Genomic DNA, 25,657 nt, shown 5'->3' with positions numbered 1-25,657 from the left:
TGCCCTCTATTTTCATGTCAATACGAGACTACCGCCTTGACAGAAAAGCAACACACGGCGGAACTCACTTCGAAATATTTAGCCCCGCGCTAGACACGACCGAACTTATCACAGCTTGCCTCGGAGCCAAAGCGAGGAGATAAAGATGTGCGCAGCGCCGATGTGATGCCTAATGCAGTAATGTGTATCCCCGGTAACGGAATCGGGGGGTCCCAAGTTCCGAACGGGACAACGTTGGTAGCAGATAGCTCCGTCTTTGATGAAGCAATTATGATCTAATGACGATCAACATGGATCAGAAAAGGTCTATATAAGAGATATCAATTCGAAATCATAAGGAAATGTGTTCATGTAGCATCACCATCAAACCAGTTAACTATACAGCTAACTCAATAATAAATATCAAAGACGATCATCAAGAACAAAATCCAATACCTGCAGTTTAACGTCCAATTCCATCACAACATACTGTACAAACAAGCACATTAAACCTCAACGTCCACAATCATGGCTGGTGCAAAGGCTCTAGTTGCCCAATCCCTCACGCCCGACGGCATTAAAGTCGTAGAAAGGGATATCCCCACCGCAATCCCGGGGACAGCAGTAGTCCGAGTCCTCGCAGCAGCTATCGGGCCAGGCCACGGGTACCTCGCGACGCACGAAGTCCCCGGCTTCTCCTTTCCCGTCCCCAGCGTCTACGGCAGCAACGCCGTCGGCCGCGTGGTATCAGTAGGGTCAGATGCCGTCAGCATCAAGGAAGGCCAACTTGTCGCCATCGACCCGTTCACAACAGCACGAGATGACTCTAACGCCGAGATCATCGTGGGATTGATGGATAGCGGCGAGAAGAAGGCGCAGAAGCTAGCTCGCGACACGTGGAGAGATGGGTGCTGGCAATCACATGCCGTCGTCCCACTCGAGAACACAGTCCCGTTAGACGAAGATGTCCTCGTCGGTAAACACGGGTACACGGTCGAGGAATTATCCATCATCCTCCGATTTGGCGTTGCTTATGGCGCTATTTCCAACGTCGACATCAAGGCCGGCGAGACTGTTATCGTAGGGCCTGCCACGGGTCAGTTCAGCGGCGCCGTGGTTGAGATCGTGTCCGCACTCGGGGCCCGCGTGATTGCGCTCGGTCGTAACCAGGCCACGCTGGCTACGCTGCAATCCAAAATCCCTCGCGTCGAGACCGTGGTGGTCACAGGCGATGTGGAGAAAGACGCCCAGTCAATCCAGGCCTTCGGTCAAGCCGACGCCTTCATTGACTGCACGCCACACACCGTGCACAGTCAGCCCAGCCATATCCAAAGCGCCGTACTATCCCTTCGCAAGCGAGGCCGGATTGGTTTGATGGGCGCGATGTTCGCCAATATCAGTCTCCCCTATTCCTACATGATACTCAACAGCCTGCAAGTCAAGGCGAAATGGATGTACACGAGGGAGGAGATCAGGAGACTTGTCAAGATGATCGAGGTAGGGACCTTGAAGATCGGGAAAGAAGCGGGACACCGGGTGTACGGGAAGTTCAAGCTCGAGGAATATGAGAAGGCCTTTGAGGCTGCGCATACACATAGTGGTTGGGGTGCGCTTGTGGTATTCACCCCTTGAGCTGTACAAGTATAGACTAGAAGCCCTTCATCTACGATAGACGATTCATCCTCTTCATAGACTAAGCTAGATACCCAACGGTAATATCAATAGACATAACTACATATTATAATCGCAGGTTGAGCATTCGATGCTGCGACAGTGAATGTGAATGGACTTGGGAAGGCAAGCAAATCGATACTTCCGCATAGATGAGATTCAACCAGAGTACACCAACCTCGACCGGTTCTTCTGTTGGGGATAATACATCGCTTTATGAAAGAAACCTGAGAAATGGATACACTACGAGCCTATGTCGTCTAAAGTCTATACAATATATCACTTTCCTTCCTGTGCAGTTAGTCTAGAGGATCTCTAATCACTGATACTATCATGGAAAGGCCGAGCGGATAATCATAACGATCATCATCCCTCAAGGAAAGGCGCATGGTTACTCCCGAGCGGCAAATTAAGAATATTAAGGACAAAGCTCAGAAAGTGATATGATAGAATGCAAGCCGTTCTTCGACCCTCAACACTCCATAAATCGACAGTGGTCTTAATCGTTGGCCACAGTCTTAGAAGCTGTCTGGCCCGTCTGCTAACGAACAAGAACATGAATTTATCAAGTACTAGAAAGGAGATTTGCGAGACTGACTGATCTCTACGGGTCTGAGTTGTTATGATTCTTTAGGTATTTAGTGGAGAAAAGGAACAAATCTTCAACAAATCGACCTCTTCGAGCAGCGATACTAAAAGAACTAGTATTATTTAAATGATGTTAATGTGTAGGTTCGCCCTGTCCACAAGACTCTGTGATAATCGTTATTGCAGTATCATAATTTATGGCGGCTACTCTCTCTAGAATACGAACATTGCGACCTAGCACAGATACTACACAGAGTACGCGATGGGGTGCTAACTGTACAACATTTGTACAATTTAGGCACATAAGCGAGAACAATAGCTACAAATACAATTCCTAGCAGCGTCAAATGACTCGGTGCATCTACGCAGGCATTTGGAATTCTCTGTTATGTTACGAGTGCCTCACATTAGGGTGTTTCCGTTAGCTGTGGGTTGGTTCGAATGGCAAGGCACCTCTTGTCGACGGTCCAATGAGAACCTCAGGCTCGACGTTCCCTAACGAGGTGCCCGATTCCAATTCGTGGACAAACGCCACAGATTTAAAGAACCAAATTTTGTTCAGCCTAGAAAATACACTTAGGACGAGCGCGCTTATGGTAAATTATAAGGGATCGAGTCTGGAGACCATCGGGGCAAGGACAAGGCCTCGACGTGGGATTGTAGAGGTGACGTCTCAATAAACACGCGGCGATCCTGTCAGGGTCGTAGATTGAGGCTATATCTTAATATAGCAGCTTTCCTAAAAATAAGCACGAGGATTCTTGCACATTGGTCAGGTCACGAAGCGCGTTAGTAAACGGGTACTTACCTTACGTGGAGATTAGAGGATCGCCTAAAACCCCACGATTGACGGATCTTAGAAAAAGCGGCACCGAGTATGCGCCCACGGCGGTGTGATGAGAATCCCCATGGTTATCAGGCGATGCGCTGCCAATCTCGGGCGATGTATGTATGGTACTAAGAAATTCACGCCTATGGACCTGATATCCTGGATATAGGTAGTTATAGCAGGCATGATGTCTCTGATTGTCTCGGGAACCCTGGCATCAAGCGAGACCTGCGTTATGTTGCGCGCTTGTTGGGCATGGTCGCAGAAAGTGACCATGTTACGCAAAGCAGAATGCCTCCCCAGACGCCTCTCCACGACATGCCTTCTCCATAGTAGCAGGCTCTGCTCGGCACGTGTAGGGCAGCAGTGAGCCAGCCGGGCGAGACGCCCATCTGCACTCAACCCAGATGCAGGTACGGGATCAGAGTCGCATCTGCGTATCCTTGGTGGTGGTCCTGCAGAACCATGGCCATGGCTCCCGGCACTCGACGAGGGCACGCGGGTGACTCGCGCTGGGCGGCTCGTTAAACGCTAGGCGTGCAGGCCATGACGTCGGGAGGGTTGAACTGCGAGCGTGGATGAGGAAGGATTCTAGAAGAAGTCGGGCAGCGAGCCACACCCGAAGTCCTTGGAGGAGGTTGGAGGGGGCGCTTAAGGGGTGTGAGGGCGGAAATCGGGCGGCTAATCGAGGCCAGCAGTCTTGTTATTGGCAAAGGATGGAGTAGTGGTGGGTTCATGGGCGTTTTTCGCATACGACTAACCAACAGGGCGCGCCAGTGGGCAATCTAGCGCAGAAGTACAGAGCTTTGTAATTGTGTGTGTGAACTTGATTGTGGAATGGCCATGATAACTGACGATGCTTCGTTGAGTCCAAAGTGCGATGTTTACTTACTGCGTTAATAGTACTGGGTGGTTGGAATTATCACAGCAACGCCATTTAGCGCATGTACTGGTGTGTCTATGTATCTCAGGTACATACCTACCTACTAATGTACCTATAATAGGTAAGTACATATGTAGGTATGTAGGTATGTGGTGGGCAGTGCGCCGGGAATGCTACCTCGATGTATTACAGTACCGTACTGCTCCGCGCGATAGGCGTAAGTAAGGTAGCGGCGGAGGGTAGCAGTCTAGCGCTGGTTAGCGCTGATTCAAGCGCGGGTGGGCGGGTGGGCGGGTGTGCAGGGCAAATGAAATGGGCGAGATGGGGTTCTACAACGGGAAAGAAAGGTTGTGCGACCTCATCACATACATAACATAATACCTACACATCCCACATCCCACATTACCTACATCCATGATGTACATGATGTCCTCACATGAAGTATGTAGATAGGTACCTACAGCACCCTCCCCCGTGACCTGACTTACAGCGTGTGCATTCAGTACCACTCGCGGCTTCGGGAGGTATTTCCTGTACACCACCATTACTTACTTACTTACTTACTTACATATACCTACAGCAGGGATGCGTCATACCGGACGCTACCGCGAAGCCTTGTTGAGGTTGGTGTGGGATAACAGCACATCATCGAGGGGAGGACGCCCTTGCTGGGAGACCAACCAACGTGCGACACCTACCTCCTACAGATCCTATATCTACTACTATATGTACGCATACCGAGGCGCTCGTTGTCTCTTCTCGTTGGTTGGGTCTTGTCCAAGCCTTGATTTGTATACATATTTCGTGTATCCATCGATATGTGAGTTACCTTACATCGAAATATGCACCCGCAGTCCTGAAGATCATCTTCCCCAAGCACAACCTACACCATCGGTACCGAAATCGAAGATATACCAAGTAGGTACCTACCTACCTACTGTATGTAGAGTATGTTGGAGGAACTAGTAGAAACAGGTTATGACTGCATTGTCACAGCAGGCGAGCGTGCTGACATGAGATTTCCCGTCATGTGATTCTGATGGCACGTTGGTCAGGGGTTCAAGACTCGCGTAAACGAGGCAAGGTAGGTATAGTATTATATCTGCTACATCATGGATGTCGGGTACCTGGCCCTGCTTCGCAGCCTCCTTCCACCCGCGTCGTCACCACCATTATCAAGTTTGTCGTTGCCTTTCAACGTATAGGATGCGATATACCTACCGAGGACCTTAGGAAGACGATGCCCATCCACCAGCGCCAGTCGTAATTCTGCCAATGACATGTAAAGGATTGAAGCACTGCGCCACTCTACCCAGTCGTGATATCCCGAGCATATGGACCGCTGAATCAAAAATTATGTGAGGGGAATATTGTAGGTAGGAATGACAAAAATTACAAACTGCTCTCATGCACTCGCGTGGCGTTTCCTCCCGGCTGCCGCACAGACGGGGGATCATTACTACCCCGTAGTACCGTATCCGGCTCTGCAAGATAGTCGAGACTTATCTCGCTCTGTTTGTTGGTAATATCTTGCAACTCGCACAGTCGTTCTCGCGAGCCATGGAGTCGGTAACAAATCATCCCTCTCATTTTACCCTGGGCACCCAATTTGTAATATACTGTGTAGATGATGCTTTGTGATTCGCGCACTTAGATTATGTCCCTTCCCGTGTGATGCTTTCCCTAACCGAATTGCTATATTGTTGGTTCGAGCATCGTGATTATCCCCTCGAGTCGGTAAGGTATCACGGTAGTAAGCGGCCTCATTTTGTTTCTCGTGCTACCTATCTACTAGCCGAGCGACTTGCCCTACAATACTTAGTATGTCTGCGCCACCTACGACAAGGGCCCATAATCTCCCTGGCAGTAGTGCCAATGTACTAAGTATATAATTTGAAGAGCCTCTTTCTAGGTGTTCGTCTCTTGTTGAGTTCATTCGTTGTCTTAGGCGGTATCAAAACCTGTCATAATTTGCCTATAGTACTGTTTATTATAGGCATACGCTTCACAGTACCAGAAAGAAGGGCGCGTGTCAGCCTCAAAGGTCCCTTCAAGCGCCCATATCTTCACCGCCATCTTCAAGTCATCATTTTGCCCATCGGCACCTGTAAGAGCTCATGCATAAAGATGCATTTTGAGAGCCTACACAAACTGAAATGACACCATGTTACGCACATGGGCAGAATCTCCGTCTGTCTCACATATGTCTCTCCTCCTCCTCCCTCTCGGCTCTGTCGCCTCGGAGGCTGTACCTATTTGGCCCCCAGCGTGCTTCATAGCGGATTTTCCACTTGTATTATACATGTACGAAGGGCTAAGGGAATGCAAGTATTGCACAGCTTATTAGACATTGACGACTGACAGCCAAATACGAACGAATGATTGAGGGTTTGCTTTCGATTGCATTTCACTCAAAACTTTGAATAGTGTATAAGTATTTTAGGTCGATGTAACCTTCTGTATGACTTCTTGTAGTTTGAGACGAGGGGTCAAAACGCGAGCCCTATCGGGTACATGCAAGGTCAAGGCCGCCACCGCCAGAGCTGCATGCGCCATACACTTGGCCTCATGCAGGCTCTTATGGTATATCACATCGCCTAGGCGTTTATGACTACATGTGCTAGGTGGTTAAGTCACCTGGTGACTCGTGAGTGTCATGTAGATATAGGTAGGTATGTGAGAGTGAGACATGAGCATGAATAGTTCATAAAAGGCTCTAGTATAGTGTAAGTTCTAGCCTAGGGTCTCCCCCGAAATCGTTGCTTCTCATCAAGCAGGCGGCCGTGAGCCAATGAGCATTTAACCCCGCCGATATCTCGTCACTCTTAGTGATTGGCGGTAAAGAAGCACGGGCTTGCGGTAAGCGCTTTGTGAACGAGTCATCTTGATTTTAACCCATAGTTTAGAAACACTTATAGAAACGGAACCTTGAAGATCGAAACATGCTGGCCACTGGGACTCGTTGACGGGAAATGTAGGTACTCTCAAAAGGGACCGTATTATGAAGATAACACATGTGAGAAAAAAAATATTGAGTAGTACTAGTGTCTCATCCAACCGACCGTTATGCGTTGCACGTTGTGCCGGGTTGGACGAAGCTGAGATGATAGCCCTTTTCTACCTCAAGGCGATTGGTTGTCGCTCGGTTCTTGGAAACGCGGCTGGGTACCAATTGTGACTAGGTCGAACACCGGTGTATAAACGAACGTGTCGGTCATGTGTTACAAATTAGTTATTGCCTACTGCAAGTTGATCCATGCAATGTTATATTGGGTATTTGAGGGGGAAACATGTTGTATTTAAGCGACTCAGCCAAACTGACGACCAACCCGTTACCCACTCTCGCCACTCACCTTTTACGGCAGCTAGATCAGATGTATGTGCTGCAGCAAGATCTGAAAATGGTATTACAGACATGAGATGGGCAGATCGTGCGTCTAGCGAAGGGCAGCGTCGCTTGTAACGGTTATTACGGCCCAAATTTAACACTCTGATACTTCTTCTTGACCGGGGGGATCCCTTGCCCGTTTCGTTTCGGTGGCGAAACGGAGCTGGTTCAGCTACGGTAAAATCGAGTACATACTTAGTACGCCGATGTTCATGCCCAAACGTGCCTATCGGAGCGCAACGACTATTTTTAGGACTGCTCTTGACACCCAGGGCACCCTAGGTAGCTCGGTTAGAGTGTAAAGACCTACCTAGACGCGCGAGCCCTTGAGTAGTACGTACGGTATGGTCCTGGTCCTGGTCCTGTCACAGCGTGGTCACTCTCTGCATCCGTCCAAATACTCGTTCTGCTCGTTCGAGACAATTGTGACAGAAGGATAGGTGCATGCGCCGGAGCGACTAGGTCCTAGTTGGAAACGCACGCTTGTCGCTTCTCAACGCGGATGCTCCATCTGCGAGCGCCCTGGACACTCGACATCACACGCCCGCGTCAAATTGCACAAGACTTACATCCCTGTCCCCTGCTCCCCATTGGCCATGGACATGGTTAAGCTAAAAAAAATGGTCGCACTCGAGACACTCCAGCGAAGCTGTCGGCAACGCTTGCAGTGTAAGCAGGACAGGTGGGTCTCTACTCGGTAGGAGGAGAAGACAAAAGAACCACAGACATGCTCCATGAACCGTGATCAACTAGTAGGGGGTAAATCGCTGCAGTGTACGTCATTCATCAAGCTACCATGGTTGAAACCGATAGAAAATGGACTCGCTGATCTCGTTGGGCTACAAGGCCTAGACGAATTCCAGGCTTAGTTGTAACCAGCACAAGAAGATCATTGGACACCCGAAGCATTAACGTAGCCACGTAGCGCGGCCGCCTTGTTTCTGGCCTGGATTGAAGTTCGTTGTTCGTTGTTAGGGTACCGGTTCGGAGCGTTAAACAAACTTTCTCCGGGCCGAGAAGCGCTCCGAGCAGTTCTCCGAGGACAGTTGCGCCTGTTGGGCTTGGAAAAGGGTTTGAGTTGAAACTGGGTAGCGAATGGGGCAGCGCGTCGTCGGCATCGCAGCTACATTCCAGTGCAACGCTACCATAGAAGGGGAGGGGGGTCTCACCGGTAAGAATGAGTGACAATAGGGCCTTACCTACTCTTTGGGACAGCGGCAGGAGCCGGAGACCACTTCATTGGGCAGTCTGATGCTTGGAGCGTTCGTCGATCCGTTACGTACTGCCGCCGTCGCACTCAGTGCCTGGGAAATGCCTGGGAACTGCCTGGGCGGCCTGTTTCGTTTGGTTTGGTTTGGCTTAGTTTCGTTCCTTATCAGCTCCGAGTTGAGGAGGCACAGGCTATGTCATATCGTGGCTCGTTTCCCCATCTTGGAGTCGATGTCACGAGGGGATCACAGCCTACCACGTCTCACATTTGGGCTAATGACGGTCATCGTACAGCTAACCCGTGCTGTATTCCTTTGGTAATAGACAGTGAGTGACGAGCAAAGCTCATTTTAATTCGGTTGCTTGACAGAAATGGGAATGAATCAACAATTAAACACTCTTCAAGTACGACCGCATTACAGGAGTGCCATCACCCCACCTCATCATACTCGAGTAGCCTAGCTTCCCTAGCAGTAGGTGTACAAGGCGTGCAGTAGTATGTATAAGTAAGGGTGCATAGTATACATAGTATACTATGGCATGGAGGTGTAATAATGAAGACTGGATTGCGATGTTGAGTGGTAACGTAACGGCTGGTGAAGGAGAAAGGAAGTGTATAGTGATGTATGTATCTCAACGACCGATCCCAGGTTAGTAGCTATTGGATACAAGTATGTCGGCAATGTATAGGTAAGTATGGATGTAGGTAGTGTTAGTGTAGGTATATGTATGTACGGTGATGGTGATGATGATGATGATGGGCATGGCGAGCAGTACCTACATCTCATGCAACCACCTGGCCGCAGGAGGTATAGAAATGGGTATAGAAATGAAGAAGACGACTCGCAACACCACCACCACACCCAGAGCACACCCTCGAGAATATAGTACATGCATGCAGGTGCAAGTATACAATTGGCCGACCTGCGGAACATGTGGATGGACCGTGCGGTATCTGCGGCGTCGTGCGGAATACTACCATGTCTGATAGCCCCTGTTGAAGGCTTCAAAGTTCCCAATTCTCACGCTCTCTCTCGTCAGTCTTGGATGGGTGTGAATAGGCACAATGTCCAATACATTGCAGATAGCCTAGGGACATTTCAGGCTAGGTAGATGTTTCCTAGGCTAGATGGCTAGATTCAATTCACCCAAGGTACTTAGTATTCGGCCTCCAGATAGTAGTCCGGTCTTTGACTACCATGACCACCATGATCATCACCATGAAGTCTGCCTCGACTTGTCCGTGCTTGTACGTACGTCTGTCTGCATTCTCCCCAAGCCGACCACCATCACTAATGAGCTGTGTCAGTAGATGTCTAGACAACGGCAGCACATGAAGGATTGGAACTTATAAAAATAACAAAAGAACCAGCGCAAAGAGAAGCCGCTTATGGAAGCTCTCGCCGTCAGGTTCACGTTCTTTTAATTTATTCCATGCCCACCCTTCCCTCTTCGAGCTCCTTCTCCCCCCGGTCACACATCCCGGCCGTACTTTAGCGACTTGTGCCTGGACGGCCCCCCTTCTCAAGCGCCATGCCGCCCGCAATTGGACCTTGATCCGGTCTAGGGTTCGTCGATCTCATCCAGTCCAAGAAGTATTGAGGAAGCACGCACACACCACCACCACCAGTCGTTTGGGCTTTCTCTGTGCACGTCGTCTACCTATTTGTCTTAGATGTGCGTGTTAGTTTTGCCAAGTGATATTACCACCGCTTGGTTTGTCCACAGTTTTACTAATTGATAACTCTTGTACCTGTACACCATTGAATAACGCTACCTACATACTTACCTACCTTAGGTATCTTATTAGGGGTTACTTCACTCCTTTCGTAGGTCTCGTTATAAGGCATATTGTCGTAGGTGGGAGAGGTAGCTACCTGCACTTCACTGGGTACCTGTCCAGTAAACAGTAGGTAGGTACCTGTTGGTGGCACTGCGCTAACCTGGCTAGGCACCTAAAGCACCTAAAGCAACTAATGCAACTAAGTAACCTTCCTACAGTAGGTACTACCTACATGTACCTAAGTAGGTAGGTAGGTACATGTAGGCCACTCAGCCCATAACCCATCCGTAGGTACCCTTGCATCGGTTCCCGCCCTGCATTATTGCTGCCGCAGCCGCTCGACCTGTGCATCCCCAGTTTCCTCATCTTACCTACAAGAGACCTACCTAACTGAGTAATTACTTACATACATAGGTACATACATACAGTAGTACCTACATACAGCAGATGGTCCCTACTGGTAGGTACTTGGGAAATACCTACCTACATACCTACTTCATACCTCTTGCCTACTTCCTCGCATCCCATACGACTGGACTGACTGACTTACTGACTGACTGACGGAACGCCCTAACGAAGCTGTCACCACCGCCTCTTTTTTTTTTTTTTTTTTTTTTTTTTTTTTTTTTTTTTTGGCGGGACTGCTTGCTTGTCTGCTTGTCAGCACTCCTTCGGCGCCTTCTTCTCCTCCTTCTTCTCTTAATACCCAGTTATCCCACCCCTGTGACGCTCGTCGAGCGACGCCGGCATTGTCGCCATATATACGACCCACTGTCTGTCACTGCTGTCGGCTCTGGAGCCGCCGTCCGTACTGTACATATATCTGTCAACCTAGCGGCTTGTTGTTGTCATTGTCCTAGACCTACAGTAGAGCCTCGAGCTAGAGCTAGAGCGGAGAAACGGCTCTGGTCTGCCTTCGGGGACACCGTTCGCTTCAACAGACGCTGCCAACCCTCCAGTTAATCGCGCGTCAAATCACCAAGCGCGGGTTCGTCTCTACACTCTGGCGCCCTGACGTATTCCCGTATTCCCCCTTCTACCCGTCGCATTTTTGTCGCACACCTCCTTGCAGCGAGCTGTTGCACATTCCTAGACTGACTCACCTGTTCCCTCACTCGTCTTGTCCGCTCGTTACCCGTTTCCCGTCGTCGTCGTCGTCGTCGTGGACTGCGCTACACCAGAGATCACTTACCCTTCGTCCTATTTGGCTAGTGATATTTCCGGCTCCTGGGGCGAGCTCCGATACAGCTGTCCTGTCCAACCCTGGCCATCCCGTCTGTCACCTAGGCAGACAAAGTCGTCAGAGTTGGGACAAATTGTTGGGCGCAAGTTGCGCGTGTGCTTACACCACCAACATCATACCACACCGCAACAATTCGCTGCACCGGTCCGTTCTGCGTCTCCCAGGCACATCGCCAACCCACTAGCCAGCCAGCCCCAGCCTGGCATACCCACGTCGTATTACGCGGGTCATTGAGAAGGTAACAAAAAAAAGCGGCTCGTTCACTCCCGCTTTTCATAATCCCCCGCGCATCCTCCTCCTACGGGTGAGATTCCTACCTGCAGCACTCGTCCCATGCGCGCGCGCATTCATTCTAGCCCCCATTCTCTCATCTTAACGGACGTCACGTCTTCGTCCCTCTTTAACACTATTTGAACTCTATCCTTTGAGTCATCGCGGGGACTGCTTCCGGTATATCTAAGGCGTCCGGCACTGATTTGCCTGACTCCTTGCCGTGGCCTCAGCTTGCCTTGAACAATCACTGCGCAAACCGTACCTCAAGGGTTTCCCTACGTAAGAAGACGCGCGAAACTTTGTAATAACTAAGCCACGCACCTCGAATGCCTTTGGGAATAATTCCTGGCGTATTGTTCAAAGCAAGGCTCCACCGGCGTTCGGAAGTCTCGCTAACGATTGGATTTTTACGCACCCAACTAGAGGACGCTGGGGCGACAACATCACTGGACGTACGATGTCAACTTTCACGGCGTTGAATGGAGGGGAAACCAAGACCTCGGAAGGAGTAAGCGGGAGTCCGATAACGAGGCATGCTGGCTCGGAAGATCGTGCTGCTGTTCAAAGCGTTGGCCAAGAGACCAATACCGGAGACTCTTCCGTGACACAGGCTGCAAAAAGCCCCGGTTCTGGTTTAGAGCGGTCGCATTACCAGTCGAAAGGCTATCCTGAGGTCGATGGGACGCACAAGCGCAAAAGATCAGCTTCAGTTGAACGATCACGTGAAGCACCAAATGTAAAGGACCAGGATCAGCGGCCTCAGGCAGAATCAAGAGGCGCATACGACACCCATCCTCGAGAGCGAGATTATAGGCATTATGGGGAGGACCAAAGGGAGCATGGCGATTCATGGTACTCGCAGCAGCAGTCTCGAGATGATCGAAATTTGTACGAGTCAAGAGACCCCACAGGGTCTGTTCCCACACAGGCCGACGACCAAGCTGGTGATAGCCTTCGAAGAGTAGTTAGTCATGCAGACTCAGGGCATGATTATCCAGCTACGAGCCCCGATGGTGATGAGAGTTCCATGCTCTATGGTGGTTCCTATTCACAAGATCAGTCGAGGGACCCCGTAATTCAGTCAGACCCTAAAAAGCGAAAGCGGAACTTCAGTAATAGAACCAAAACTGGCAAGTACAAGTCTTATTGATTCGCTCGTGCGTTTTGGGTTTTGCTAACCTTTTCCAAGGCTGCTTGACATGTCGAAAAAGGAAGAAGAAGTGTGACGAGTCGAAGCCTGAGTGTACGTCCCCATGATACTGATAACTTGAAAAAAAGCATTCTTTACTGATCATGAGTAGGTACCAATTGTGTTCGTGGCGGGTTCGTGTGTTATGGATATCCTAATCAGCGAGGGCCACCACGGATGGAAAATAAACCTGCAGCCGTTCCACTTGAATCGAAGGATCCAAGTTACGTTCCCCCTGGGGCGTATGGAATGCCTCAACCTAACAACTATCCCAATCCTCCAGCTGCGCCTGCTTCCAAGCGCGACTCCGTTTCATCTTATCGTGGTCCATATCTTCGACTTGAGACTTCACAGGCACGTTCCGTCCTGACCGATGATGACAGACCGACTGCTTCGACTATTCCGACGGCCTCGGTTGCTAGCTCAGTGCTAAGTCCGGATAACAAAGCGTCTGCCTTTTCATCGTACTCCAGTGCTGCAAACATGTTTCCAACGCCGATAAGCGCCATCACTCCTAGCATACAGCAGCTGAAGACACCAAATATTGAGCGCCCTCGAGAATATCCGAGAGTGCCACCACTGCATGACATTACTCGGACTGATCCCGACAACAATCGACCTGAGACGCCTCGTCCCGGGTCATTGCCCCAAATGAACATATTGGAACCGACTTCCACAGCTGCTTCCAGTTCCCAACCTCCGCCGTCAAGTACTGATCCACAGATTGCAGCACAGCTCGCCTTGTCTCACACACAGTACCCTTCTAACAGCAGTAAGCCCAGGACACAAAAGGAGGAAATGCTTTTGGGTAGAGAGTATTACCCGTTTGATGAGGAGTTGGTGTTAGAACGCCAAAGGTGCAGTGCTGCTTGCTGGCGATTCAACAACTCAACAAATCCGAATACCGGCGTATCGGCAACGGAGCGGTCTCGCCTTTTCCGAGATATTCTCAACCCTCGCGAACCCATCAATCTCTCACCCCAGATAGTCTCTTCTGCTATCAGAGCCGGTCGTGTTGGATCAGAAGTGGTAGTCGAGGCGCCATTTACTTGCGATTACGGATACAACATTACGATTGGTAACAACGTTATGATCGGCCGGAACTGTACGATTCTTGATCCCGTGGAGATCACAATTGGAGATAACTGTATTATTGGCCCCAACGTCACCCTCCTTGGGGCTACTACCTTCACTGATCCTAAGAGACGAGCGGGCAGCAAGAGCCCTCAAATAGGCGGACATATCATTATCGACGAGGATGTATGGATTGGGGCTGGCGCCATCATACAGCACGGTATCCGAATCGGTAGGGGTGCTACAGTCTCTGCCGGAGCGGTAGTCGTTAAGGTAAGCACCAAATTGTACTGCCGTTGTTGTTCTCCGTAGCGTTCTCTACTAACAATCATCTCAGGATGTTCCCCGCTACACTGTCGCGGCTGGTAACCCCGCGGAAATAAAATCGATTTTACACTAATGAGTGGCGGCGTATGGATATCCGCTACTCCACTTCATCCTCTCGTTCCTTTGCAATCTTAAAGATACCCCAAATATTTCCTAATCGCAGCCCATTGTACAAATACCTTAGCTATATACTACTATGTGTGTTATTCCAAGATATAGAGAAGGCTCTATCAAGCTCAGGCGCGGCCTTTGTACCCCTTATTTACTTTACTCGACTATTTCAAACGTATTATGTTTTTCCTTCAACTGTTGCAATTACCGAGTTGGACGACTTTGATGAGTGCAAGATCAGAAGGTCCGATGCATATATGGGAAAAGAAACAGACCTAGTATATTTTGTCAAGGAGTTAACGAGGGACGCGAGTGATCGCTACAAATCCTCTATGCTGGGATTTCACACCAATAAAGCCTTGTCTGGGCACCTAGACGAGGCCTGCTATCACACTCTATTGTTTTCGCGACTTGATTCCTATGCATGGATTAGATGGGAGAATATGGGAAAACTGAACGGACGCAGATTCTGTTTTGTTGTGTGGCGACACGCACTTGACACTGACACAGCGCAGTGGAATATAGCGGAGCATTAGCATAGATAATTCAACGGCCTGGACATGCCATGAAGAGTTGTATAGTTTGCGAGCCGTTGCGTGCTCATTCATCGGCCTTTCCTGGGTGTGAATAGTAGCTGCGTCGTACCTGTTACTTGACAATCTCCTATAAGGGCTCTGGCATGTTTGCATGAAATCCCCGTGACCCGTCGGCGTAACAAGACTTGTTACATCGCTTTACATGGAGGCGGAGTGATGTAGCTAGGTAGCTATTTGATTAAGTGAGTGCCGGTAGAAAATATCCTTGGTGTAAGACGACGGCCTCCTATGGTGATTCAATGCATAGTGAATGACACCTAGACGCGCGTAGGTATGCGCTACTCACAGACTCGCCAGTTTTCTGTATTAACGATATATACGAGCGGATAAGGAAGGAAACCACTAGTTAAAAAAAGAAGAAGAAGAAAAAAAAGGCTCAGCCTCAATTATACGCAATCACGTCTCAGCACGTTTTACAGCTTATATGCGCATCGTCGTATTTGCAACCCCATCTCTCTGTCACGTGGGTTCTCTTTTCGGTATCTTGTCTTACAGTATGATCAATGTACTGACTATCTGGCTCCCCTTGACCGGCGGCCTCGACGTTACGCTCCATTGATTGCTGCCATCCACTTTCGTTCCATTCCATCTAGCCACGTCATTTGATGGGCTGTGATGGATTGGTGGCAGCCCTATCATGTCAGCGCCGGCCCGGGCTCTGCTTTTCAATCTTGACGTGCTGATGCGGATCGGGTTTTGAATATATAGCTAACTGCCTAGGTTACGCGCTGTTACTTTCCCATGGAGTTATTCACAATCCGCGCATTGCCGTGTGATGAAGATGGTTCACATTCTCCATTTCAAGACCACTTGAGGTAGCTCGCATATGCGGGCTTACTACGCAGATAGGTTAATGTGATATAAACGACGAATGAGTGGGCTGAAGCTAGAGCAATATGACCGATTGGATAGTTGGGTGTCCGTGAACGGGAACGAAAGGGTTGTTCTTTGTTTCTTATGTCGCACGGCAATATCCGCAGTACATAGCTATCACATATTTAGTAGGTAATCAGTCTCGGCTCATATAGGTATCCTGTTCAGCGTGATGATAGCAAACTTCTCGGGTGATTCCGAGAGTATGTTTCCTCAAAATTGACTGTTAGCCATGTCTCTGCTGTAGCCGACAAACATGGGAAGAACTTTATCGTTAAATCATAACCGAAGACCAAGCATTTCATCTTGTTCAAGACTACATCGTGAGTACACCTGTCTAATGGCCTATACAGGTCATGACGGATAGGAGGTAGGTATATACGTAGCCCAGCACCAATGAAAGGTATGTAAATGCGACGCCCACTACTCTCCTTCTTTTTACATTCATTGTCGCTTGAAGCACCTCATTCCCGTTCAATTATACTTCTCGTACTTCAAGAATTGTTTTAATATTACATGTAATCTAGGTTGTCTTACACATACCACGTAAGATACCGACCGGTATTTCCAAGGTTTGGATACAGGCAGCGAAGGCCCAAGTGACTTGGCCCGTGGACAGCCAATTACAGCGCTTGGCAATGCCTGATTAGGGCAAGAAGGCACCCCCCACCAGCAGTGGCCAGGTCGGCTACCTAGATCGGACGGGTCCCCACAGCGGCCTTGCTCCGGAATCGGGCGGGGACAGAAAATCCGCGTCATTCATATAAGTAGTACCGGTACGTATTTAGTGTTTAGTCAGTCACCTGTACCATCAACGTTAAGGGAAATGGGAAGTCTGGGCTTGAGGCTCAAGTGAGTGTTTCGCCGTCTTGTTAACGATTGTCATCGTATTTTCAACTACTTCTGAGCAGTTTAACGGTTCGAAGACGAGATCACTAAACTGAGTAGAGCCAAGCATCCACGCAACCACGGACTCAATTGAAGTGGAACGTCTTCAGCCCTATCAGCTCAATTGTATATGAGACGACCACTTGTAACGTGGCGACTTCATAACTATTCACCATGGAGTCTTTCACCATCCGGACTCCGTGCTCGTCTGCCAACATTGGCCCCGGTTTCGATGTCATAGGTCTGGCCTTGTCCGTATACCTCGAGCTCCAGGTCACTATTGACCGGAGCAAATCTTCGTCGGAGCATCCTCTAAATTGCAGGGTAACGTACGAAGGAGAGGGTGATGAGCCTGGCGAGATACCTTTGAATCCATCTGAGAATCTCATCACGCGGGCCGCGTTATACGTTTTGCGATGCCACGATCAACGGACCTTCCCCGTCGAGACACATGTGCACATCGTCAACCCCATTCCGCTTGGCCGCGGTCTAGGCTCATCGGGAGCCGCTGTTGTAGCTGGCGTGATGCTTGGCAAGGTGGTTGGTGGTCTTGACCAGCTTGACGACAGCCGTTTATTCGATTTCTGCTTGATGATAGGTACGGGCTGATCTTTCTGTCGCTTACATTGCGGAAGCTAACACCGAAATTTTAGAACGACATCCCGATAATGTTGGCGCTGCTCTATTTGGCGGCTTCGTGGGAACCTATCTCAAGCCCCTAGCACCAGAGGACGTTGCTCGTGTCGAAATCCCGCTGAGCGAGGTCCTGCCATCACCAGCTGGGGGCGTCGACACAGGGGAGCGACCGCCAGAGCCACCTTTTGGAATTGGACACCACATCAAGTTCCCGTGGGCGAAAGAGATCAAGGCCGTCGCTATCATTCCTAATTTCGAGGTGGCCACTGCGAAAGCACGTGAAGTGCTGCCAAGATTATATCCTATACATGACGTCGTAAGTGCTTCTGCGTGTGAACGTCTCTCGCGCATGTGGCAACGTGTATATATATGTTCTAACAATCTCATCCCGCTAGGTGTTCAATATGCAGCGGATCGCTCTGCTCCCCGTGGCCCTGGGACAATCACCGCCAGACCCGGAACTCATCAACCTAGCCATGCAGGATAAACTCCACCAGCAATACCGGCAAACCCTCATTCCGGGCTTGCAAGAGATAGTTGATTCCATGACCCCGGCTACCCAGAAAGGTCTGCTTGGCGTGTGTCTCTCGGGTGCGGGTCCCACGATCCTCGCACTAGCGACATCCAACTTTGAGGAGATTGCAGAGAGGATAATAGCCAGGTTCCGTAAGGAGAATATTGACTGTCGATGGAAATTGCTGGAGCCCGCCGAGGGAACAAAGGTCATCAAGACGTAATGACGTGGTTTGGGCCTCGCGGCCCCCAATCTTGAGTAGCGGGTATGGGCAGCCGATCATAGACGAATCGACAGACAGCTAGACAGCTCAATCCGGATTCACCACCCGGCCATGAAGATAATCTCGTACAGGTTTCCCGGTATAGAAAAGAGAGTGATTACTTGGCAGTGTTCTCAAACTGATATAAAGGAAACCATGGATACCTGGTTCGCAAGCGAGGTCTAGGGTAGAATAGTGTACGAATTAGGTGATAGACTGGTGTGTAATTAACCGCGCTGTTCCGGAAGCAAAACAATCCTTGCCTCGCTTAACACCTTTCCGTTATAACCTGTCTGACTGCCCGGGGTTCCGCCCGGGTGGTTTACCTAAGTTGCTCTCCCTTTCCGTGCGATCATCATTGAGCTGAATGTTGTGTATAGTGTCCTTGCATCTTCATCACTATTCTAGCACGTTCAAGGGAAGGATTCCGAAGTGCATAAGTCCGCACGGACGAATGTCACCCACCGCACCACAATGCTACTTTCAGTTACGACTACCACCAAAGAAGGTCGTAATCCAGCTTTTGGATCGCATCTACGTCATCGTACATCCGTGGTGGCTTTACACGTATAAAAATTATATGTTCTATTCCCATCTTTTCTATATAAATATTCAAGGAAGCGGTGACGGATTACACCCCCGTTTAAGCCTTAATGTAGGGGTATAAGACAAAAGTCCACCAATAATCTATCTCTCTCGGCTCACGAACCGAGAGGCCTTTCGCACCCTTCAAGATTGCACTGATTACAATGTAGCCAGATTGAGGTCTTCCCGTATAGTATAAACATACTTACACCAACAGCAAGGACGAACGAAGTAAGTATATCAATGGCCTTGTGCATAGTCAGAGCGGCAGATCGTCATGCCGTTGGATATACACTATACTGCACTAGTGTACACGCGATATCATACCCAGATGGTGCACGCAAGGGGCCCGTGCCAATAGTTATGCTAGAGATCCTGATAACCTTACCCTGGAGATATGCAGCTCTATTTTACCGACCCATACTTATTCTAAACACGGGCTAAATCTATTGTAAACCTCAAAATTCGAAGAAGTACATTTCCCTCAAGCTACAGAGTGTGGGAAAACGCGAAGACGCCCACGTGCTTTGAAGAAGTATTGGGATCGAAGATGCTCACCTGGACTTACTGGGATCGTAATTCAACGAAGACATTTATATGTCCTTGTTGAAAGGTAAAAAATTAACGGCTGAATAAGGACTCCTAAAAACTTAGCACTTCCTATTGGTGATATTATGCCCACTACACGTAGTACAGCGCCTTCAAACGGACTAATTAGTCGATGTGGGAATAACTCATCGCATCCGCGGTGCGCTGCCCCGTAGTGGTCCCATTGACCGTTGATGCTTGCGTGCCTACTATGTATGATGGTCTGGTCTCATTAAATTTCAGCATCGCTACCGAACACGTCGAAATATTGTAAGGCTACTGGCCGTTAGATAGCGTGACATGCATGTTGACAGCAACCCTTCCACGTTGTGGTGCGTTGGCGTTGTGACCGTTTGACCGGGATTGGGCCTTGGAAGGCATGCAGATATTTCCTGTTTTAAGATTGCTATCCATAAGGATACTGCCCTAAGCCGAGGTCGAGCTGAATGCCCTGGGCATAGCCCCATTCAGAGTGAAGATACCTACACTATATAATTCGAACAGGATCCCGTGATGGTCTGGGTATTCAGGATGGTTGGCAACCCACGGATCCCGTCACCTACTTTGAAACCGTCGGGAAGAAACGATGATCTTCTCCACCATGCGGAGAGACCTCGCTGTGGCCGTGATCGGTCTGGCTGCAGTAGTTGCGGCTCAGAGCACATGTGATTTGGTACAAAGCCAAACCTCCATCGAGTCATACAAGAATCCGCAAATCAAGTACACAGCGGAGCAGTCCGAGTACTGGTCGACGTCATGTGGTGACCTGAAGCCATCGTGCATTCTAATGCCCACGACAGCTCATGAGGTGGCGGCCATTGTTTCTATTCTAGCGAAGAATAACGAGACCTTCGCAGTCAAGTCGGGTGGCCACAACCCTAACAACTACTTTGCAAGTGTCGATGGCGGGCCTCTCATCTCCACAAAGATGCTGAACCAAGTTATTTTGGATCCCACGGCAGAAACAGTCAGGGTAGGACCTGGAAACAGGTGGGATGAGGTCACAAAGGCGCTTGACGGCTCCGGATACACGGTCGTTGGTGGACGAATTGGTAACGTTGGCGTCGGTGGATATCTGCTAGGGGGTGAGCCTGTTCACCGACTTTCATGCGAGCATTCAACTCACAATAAGATTCACAGGTGGCTTGAGCTTCATGAGTACCGAGTACGGTTGGGCTGCCAACTCGATACTGGAATACGAGCTAGTGCTAGCGAACGCATCTGTCGTCTATGTAACAGAGAACAACTACCCTGACCTCTTCATGGCCCTCAAGGGTGGCGGCAACAACTACGGAATAGTCACATCTTATTTGCTGCAAGCATATCCCATTGGCGATATCTGGGGAGGCAATCTCGTCTTCGACGCGAAGTCAGAGACCAGCACAAAGATTCTTGCGGCAGTTCGAGATTTCACAGAACACTATGACGACGACAAGGCCGGTATCATTGTGACAGCCGAGCGAACACTCGCCACACTCGTCGACATCTGGGTCATCTTCCTGTACTATAATGGCCCAGAGCCACCTAAAGGTGTTTTTGACAAGTTCTTCGCCATTAGCGATTTCAAGATCAACACATGCAAGACACAGAGCATTCATAGTCTCCTCAGTGGTAACAACTGGGCAATCGTTAAAGGCAGCGTCTGTAAGTCATCCTATATCGATTCTTCTCTCTAATCACCTTGAGAGACGAGTAGCCCCTTTTCAATCTAGGCAAAGCCCGGGTGGTGGATTTTGGGATTTCGACACCTAGACGCAGTTCGTACTAGCAATCACTGACCGAACCTCATAGATACAATTGGCACAGAGACCATGCCTCTACCTAGCGAAGAGAACGGTGCAGAAGTGATGGGCAAGATATTCGACCACTGGGTCAACGTAAGCAATACGGCGCAGCTCGTTCCTGGGCTGATTGCAAGTGTTGCCTTCCAGCCTCTGCCCAAGAAGCTTGGCGCAATCGCCAGAGCCAAGGGCGGCGACATGCTCGATGTGGACGACGACATCGACCGCATTGTGCTTGAACTGGACTACAGTTTCTGGGGTAACGCTGCGTATCCCAAAATCGACGAGACCATGCGGGCGACGTACGATGGGTTCAAGACGATCGTTGAGGATTGCCAGGACAGTGGACTACTGGCCAAGGATGTTTACCTACCGCTATTCCAGAACGACTGTTTCTACCCGCAAGACTACTTTGGTAGGTTGAAGCCGGAGAAGCTGGCGCTCGCGCGAAGAGTGCAGGCTGAAGTTGATCCAAATGGCTTCTGGAAGACGAGGACCGGTGGATTTAAGATACCATCAGCATGATATGGTATTGTAACTATTCTAATGGCCTTGAATTGCTTCATAGTAAGCTATTATATAATCTTGTAATCCCCTGCATAGCGGCACGGTCACGAATAGACGATATTGCCAGCCACTTTGCTGTACACTAGATCTGCTTGTGACAGCTTGGAAGTACTTAAGTACCAGCAACAGATGCTAACGGGACAGTACCTACATAGTATACCACTGAGGCTCGCACTAGCAGAGCCTATCTTGTGGAGCTAGTAGGGATCACCACGCCAAAGCATAGGTGGGTGTCTGGTGGGTGGAGGGGTCGATTTGGCCAGGTAGGTATCTACAGATTGATATAAGCTCATAACATGTCCCGAGCTACTTATTTCTTATTTAGTTATCTACAAACCACATCATACTATCACGACACCTTTTCCGCCTACACTCTACATATCCACATTCCAGTTACGACTACTCTTAGACACCTACGGATGCTTTAGATACACTGATATGGATTTTCTCAAGTCCGCAGTGGCCTCGGCTATCGCCGCCCAGGGGCCACCATTCCCTTATTCTTTTGGCGACAAGGTCGATATCGATTCTTCCATCTGGACACTCTACAACGGCACACGGCGCGCCGACGGGTCCAACTGCAGCATTTTCTCCTTCGACGTCACCGCCAACAAGTCACGGTTACCGTTAGCCAAGAATGCACTCAAAAAGCTTCGCACGATGCGTCACCCTGGCGTTATAAAGGTCTTAGACGCCGTCGAGACCGATTCCTACATATATATCGCGACCGAGCGCCTTGTACCCCTCCGGTGGCATGTCAAGAGGAAGAGCTTGAACCCGGAGACAATAAAATGGGGCCTGTACAGCATCGCGCGCACCGTCAAATTTATCAACGAGGAAGGGTCGTCCATACATGGCAGTCTGAGGGTCGCGTCCATCTACACGTCCGAGAGCGGCGAGTGGAAACTTGGTGGGTTTGAAGTCCTCAGCAACGTCAAAGATGACGACGCCATAATATACACATACGGTAGCTTGGTACCCGATTCGAGCAGGTTTACACCCCCTGAGCTGGCGCAGTCCGGCTGGGACGCCATCAAGAAGAGCCCACACTCTGCTGTCGATTCCTACAATTTTGGCACCACCATCTATGAAGTATTCAATGGCGATTTCTCAGGACAATACCCGGCAGGACAGACCAAAGGCATTCCGCCGACTATGCACGTAGGTTACAAGAGGCTTGTGAATGCGAACCCGAAAGCTAGGATAACCGTCGGGGCCTTCTTTGAACAAGGACGTCGTTCAGGTGGTTTCTTCGACTCTCCTCTGATAAAGCTAACCGAGGGTATTGACAACCTCGATGTCAAATCGGAGACGGAGAGGGCAGAGTTCCTCGACGATCTTGACCAGCTCACCGACGACTTCCCCGAGGATTTCTTTAAGATGAAGGTCTTACCAGAACTTCTTAAATCTGTAGAGTTTGGTGGAGGCGGACCCAAGGCTTTCGGGGTGGTCATGAAAATAGCTGCTAAGCTTCCAAATGACGATTTCGAGGCTCGGGTACAACCGGTTGTTGTTCGATTGTTTGGTAACCCAGACAGGGCTATCCGAGTGTGCTTACTAGAGAATCTGCCGTTGATGATAGACAGATTACCGCAAAAAGTAGTAAACGATAAGATATTCCCCAATATGGTATCCGGCTTTACAGACTTAGCGCCCCTAGTTCGAGAACAGACATTGAAATCGGTACTTGTCGTCATCCACAAGCTGTCAGATCGCATCATCAATGGAGAGCTGCTGAAGTACCTAGCCAAAACGGCAAATGATGAGCAACCTGGAATTCGAACAAACACAACGATATGCTTAGGTAAAATCGCTAAGAATCTCGGTACATCTAATCGGGCTAAGGTCCTCATCGCCGCTTTCACGAGGTCACTGCGAGACCCGTTCGTGCATGCTCGCAACGCGGCTCTGATGGCACTGGCAGCAACCGGGGAATACTTTACAGAAGAAGACTGTGCCTCACGGATTTTGCCCGTTATTTGTCCGTCTTTGATAGACAAGGAGAAGCTGGTCCGTGACCAAGCGAATAAGACGGTGGATATCTATCTTCAACGGATACGCAAGGCGGCAGCAAGCATGCCCGATACTGTCATTCCCCCATCTCAGACTGCAGACGGCACTGGCCCACGTATGAGCACACCACAGCCCAGCGAGGCCTCTTCGTGGGCTGGCTGGGCTATCTCCTCCTTTACTAATAAACTATCCGCCGTATCTGGCGAAATGCAAACAGCCAACGGGACAACAACCCCCCAACCAACTTCGCCATCTGCAGGATCCGAGTCAAAGCGCATAGCTTCTACATCTTCCGCTTCCGCACTGCATCGACAAGCCGTGAAGTCACCTTCCCCTGCACCTCTGTCGCGGAATTCAACCACCAGTGCGCCAGATGCATACTTCAAAGACCCTTTGCCTATCGAAGATGACGATGCTGGCGACGCATGGGGTGATATGGGCGATATGAACGATGACGACACAGCAGATGCCTGGGGTGAGCCAAGCGATAACACCACTGACGCTTGGTCCAACACTACAATTACAACCCCAGCCACAACCACAACAACAAGCAAACTAGCCAAGAAGACACCAGCGGTATCCAGCAAACCTTTCGACGATGGTTCTGAGCCCGATTTTGCAGGCTGGTTAGCAGCACAGGCGCAGAAGAAGAATCCAGGCATTGGCAAGCCCCTACCAAAAGGTCTAGCAAAGAGCAGCTCTGGCGCAGCTAAGAAACCATTGGCGAGTAGACCGGCCTCTGCGTCGACTAAATCCAAGAAGATTGACTTGAAGCCCAAAGACACAGGCGGTGATGAGGACGGATGGGGAGACGGATGGTGATCGAATTAATCAGGTATGGAATAGTATATATATACTATTCATTCAGTGGCAGTTGGAATCAGGGATTAGACACAAGTGTCACCAAACCCTTGGATACAAGACCTGGAAACCACACAATACGTGTCGAAAGAATGATACCGGGCGGCAGAGGACGAAATTATTGGGTTTTATCCATCTATATGACATCGGAGCGACATAATTGATATATACCTAGGTATATAGTAGCAAGCAAGCAGCATAGGACAGCAGCACTGGCGTGGCGTTTTTGGAGTACCCAACCCAAAGGATTGAACACTGCCTACCTACTCAATAGGGAGAAAAAGGTTTTGTGTAGTCGAGTATCTAGATATATACTTACGTAGGTATTTGAGACGAATGGAATAACTAATGCGAAGACTAATCATTCTCTCCCTGTCTTATGTTCATTGTTCAATATTCCACGGCCCACATCATTTTTTCCTGCAGTCAAACGAATGTGCGTTAGACTCATTATCATAATATCATGAAAAGAATTCCAATCTTATCAGTTACCTGAGTAGTCAGAACAAGGGAGGTACGTAGGTTGCAGATCAGCCAGTTACATCAAATAAAATAACTAAAAACCATTACATATTACGCTGTCTACTCGAAACGCCGTGCTGCGCCGCCCTTCCATTACACGCCGCCGACCAGTCTATGAAAGCCCAGAAGCGCAGATGAAAAGCTCAAAACAAGGTGGGTAAAAAATGAGGACAAAACTGCCTCCAGAAGAACGCATCGCAGAGAAGGAAATAGGCATATAAGTGATAGCGAGACAAATTTGACAAGTCCATCCCCGTCCTGTTCCGTTCCGTTCCGCCCATCCCTCTAACTCCGACAATAAAAACCCTTGATAGTAAGTGGTAAGCAATGTTCGGACAAGGAAAAGGTGCAATATAACCAGCCTACTCTTGAACATCTTAGCTACGAACACCAGGGAGAGACTCGCTCCAGAAGCTCGAATCAG

At 49.5% G+C, this 25,657-nt stretch overlaps 5 protein-coding genes across 5 annotated transcripts; all 5 read left to right on the top strand.

Annotated features, from left to right (window-relative positions):
• Window positions 1–157: 157 nt before the first annotated feature.
• F5B22DRAFT_508785 (GroES-like protein) lies at window positions 158–1,714 on the top strand. The gene has a single exon (XM_047972509.1). The coding sequence runs from the start codon at window positions 508–510 to the stop codon at window positions 1,609–1,611; it is 1,104 nt and encodes a 367-aa protein (XP_047833909.1). The 5' UTR covers window positions 158–507; the 3' UTR covers window positions 1,612–1,714.
• Window positions 1,715–12,172: 10,458 nt separating this feature from the next.
• F5B22DRAFT_634283 (uncharacterized protein) lies at window positions 12,173–14,421 on the top strand (the record flags this gene model as incomplete). Its single annotated transcript, XM_047976959.1, has 4 exons — window positions 12,173–12,201; window positions 12,270–12,958; window positions 13,036–13,089; window positions 13,148–14,421. The coding sequence occupies 4 exons, from the start codon at window positions 12,173–12,175 to the stop codon at window positions 14,419–14,421; spliced, it is 2,046 nt and encodes a 681-aa protein (XP_047833908.1).
• Window positions 14,422–16,793: 2,372 nt separating this feature from the next.
• F5B22DRAFT_594551 (GHMP kinase) lies at window positions 16,794–18,878 on the top strand. Its single transcript, XM_047974056.1, has 3 exons — window positions 16,794–17,502; window positions 17,558–17,856; window positions 17,936–18,878. Exons 1-3 carry the CDS (start codon window positions 17,079–17,081, stop codon window positions 18,275–18,277), a joined length of 1,065 nt encoding a protein of 354 aa, XP_047833907.1. The 5' UTR covers window positions 16,794–17,078; the 3' UTR covers window positions 18,278–18,878.
• Window positions 18,879–19,848: 970 nt separating this feature from the next.
• F5B22DRAFT_594549 (FAD binding domain-containing protein) lies at window positions 19,849–21,907 on the top strand. The gene is made up of 3 exons (XM_047974055.1): window positions 19,849–20,574; window positions 20,630–21,133; window positions 21,281–21,907. The coding sequence occupies exons 1-3, from the start codon at window positions 20,076–20,078 to the stop codon at window positions 21,793–21,795; spliced, it is 1,518 nt and encodes a 505-aa protein (XP_047833906.1). The 5' UTR covers window positions 19,849–20,075; the 3' UTR covers window positions 21,796–21,907.
• Window positions 21,908–22,173: 266 nt separating this feature from the next.
• F5B22DRAFT_594547 (armadillo-type protein) lies at window positions 22,174–25,073 on the top strand. The gene has a single exon (XM_047974054.1). The coding sequence runs from the start codon at window positions 22,276–22,278 to the stop codon at window positions 24,670–24,672; it is 2,397 nt and encodes a 798-aa protein (XP_047833905.1). The 5' UTR covers window positions 22,174–22,275; the 3' UTR covers window positions 24,673–25,073.
• The last annotated feature ends 584 nt before the right edge of the window (window positions 25,074–25,657 follow it).

Source organism: Xylaria bambusicola (genome assembly GCF_022495145.1).
Source record: "Xylaria bambusicola strain CBS 139988 unplaced genomic scaffold F5B22scaffold_7, whole genome shotgun sequence".
In the NCBI taxonomy this organism is placed as follows: Eukaryota; Fungi; Ascomycota; class Sordariomycetes; order Xylariales; family Xylariaceae; genus Xylaria; species Xylaria bambusicola.
Note: the sequence above shows the minus strand (reverse complement) of the source record. Positions and strands in the feature narration are given on the sequence as shown.

What these genes read in the sequence shown, in the direction of transcription:
- F5B22DRAFT_508785 (XM_047972509.1), top strand. Translation starts at nt 508, where the DNA reads ATGGCTGGTGCAAAGGCTCTAGTTGCCCAATCCCTCACGCCCGACGGC.
- F5B22DRAFT_594551 (XM_047974056.1), top strand. Translation starts at nt 17,079, where the DNA reads ATGGAGTCTTTCACCATCCGGACTCCGTGCTCGTCTGCCAACATTGGC. An exon ending in CGATTTCTGCTTGATGATAG is followed by an intron (nt 17,503 to 17,557) that starts GTACGGGCTGAT and finishes CCGAAATTTTAG; the next exon opens with AACGACATCCCGATAATGTT. An exon ending in TATATCCTATACATGACGTC is followed by an intron (nt 17,857 to 17,935) that starts GTAAGTGCTTCT and finishes TCATCCCGCTAG; the next exon opens with GTGTTCAATATGCAGCGGAT.
- F5B22DRAFT_594549 (XM_047974055.1), top strand. Translation starts at nt 20,076, where the DNA reads ATGATCTTCTCCACCATGCGGAGAGACCTCGCTGTGGCCGTGATCGGT. An exon ending in CGGTGGATATCTGCTAGGGG is followed by an intron (nt 20,575 to 20,629) that starts GTGAGCCTGTTC and finishes TAAGATTCACAG; the next exon opens with GTGGCTTGAGCTTCATGAGT. An exon ending in AATCGTTAAAGGCAGCGTCT is followed by an intron (nt 21,134 to 21,280) that starts GTAAGTCATCCT and finishes CGAACCTCATAG; the next exon opens with ATACAATTGGCACAGAGACC.
- F5B22DRAFT_594547 (XM_047974054.1), top strand. Translation starts at nt 22,276, where the DNA reads ATGGATTTTCTCAAGTCCGCAGTGGCCTCGGCTATCGCCGCCCAGGGG.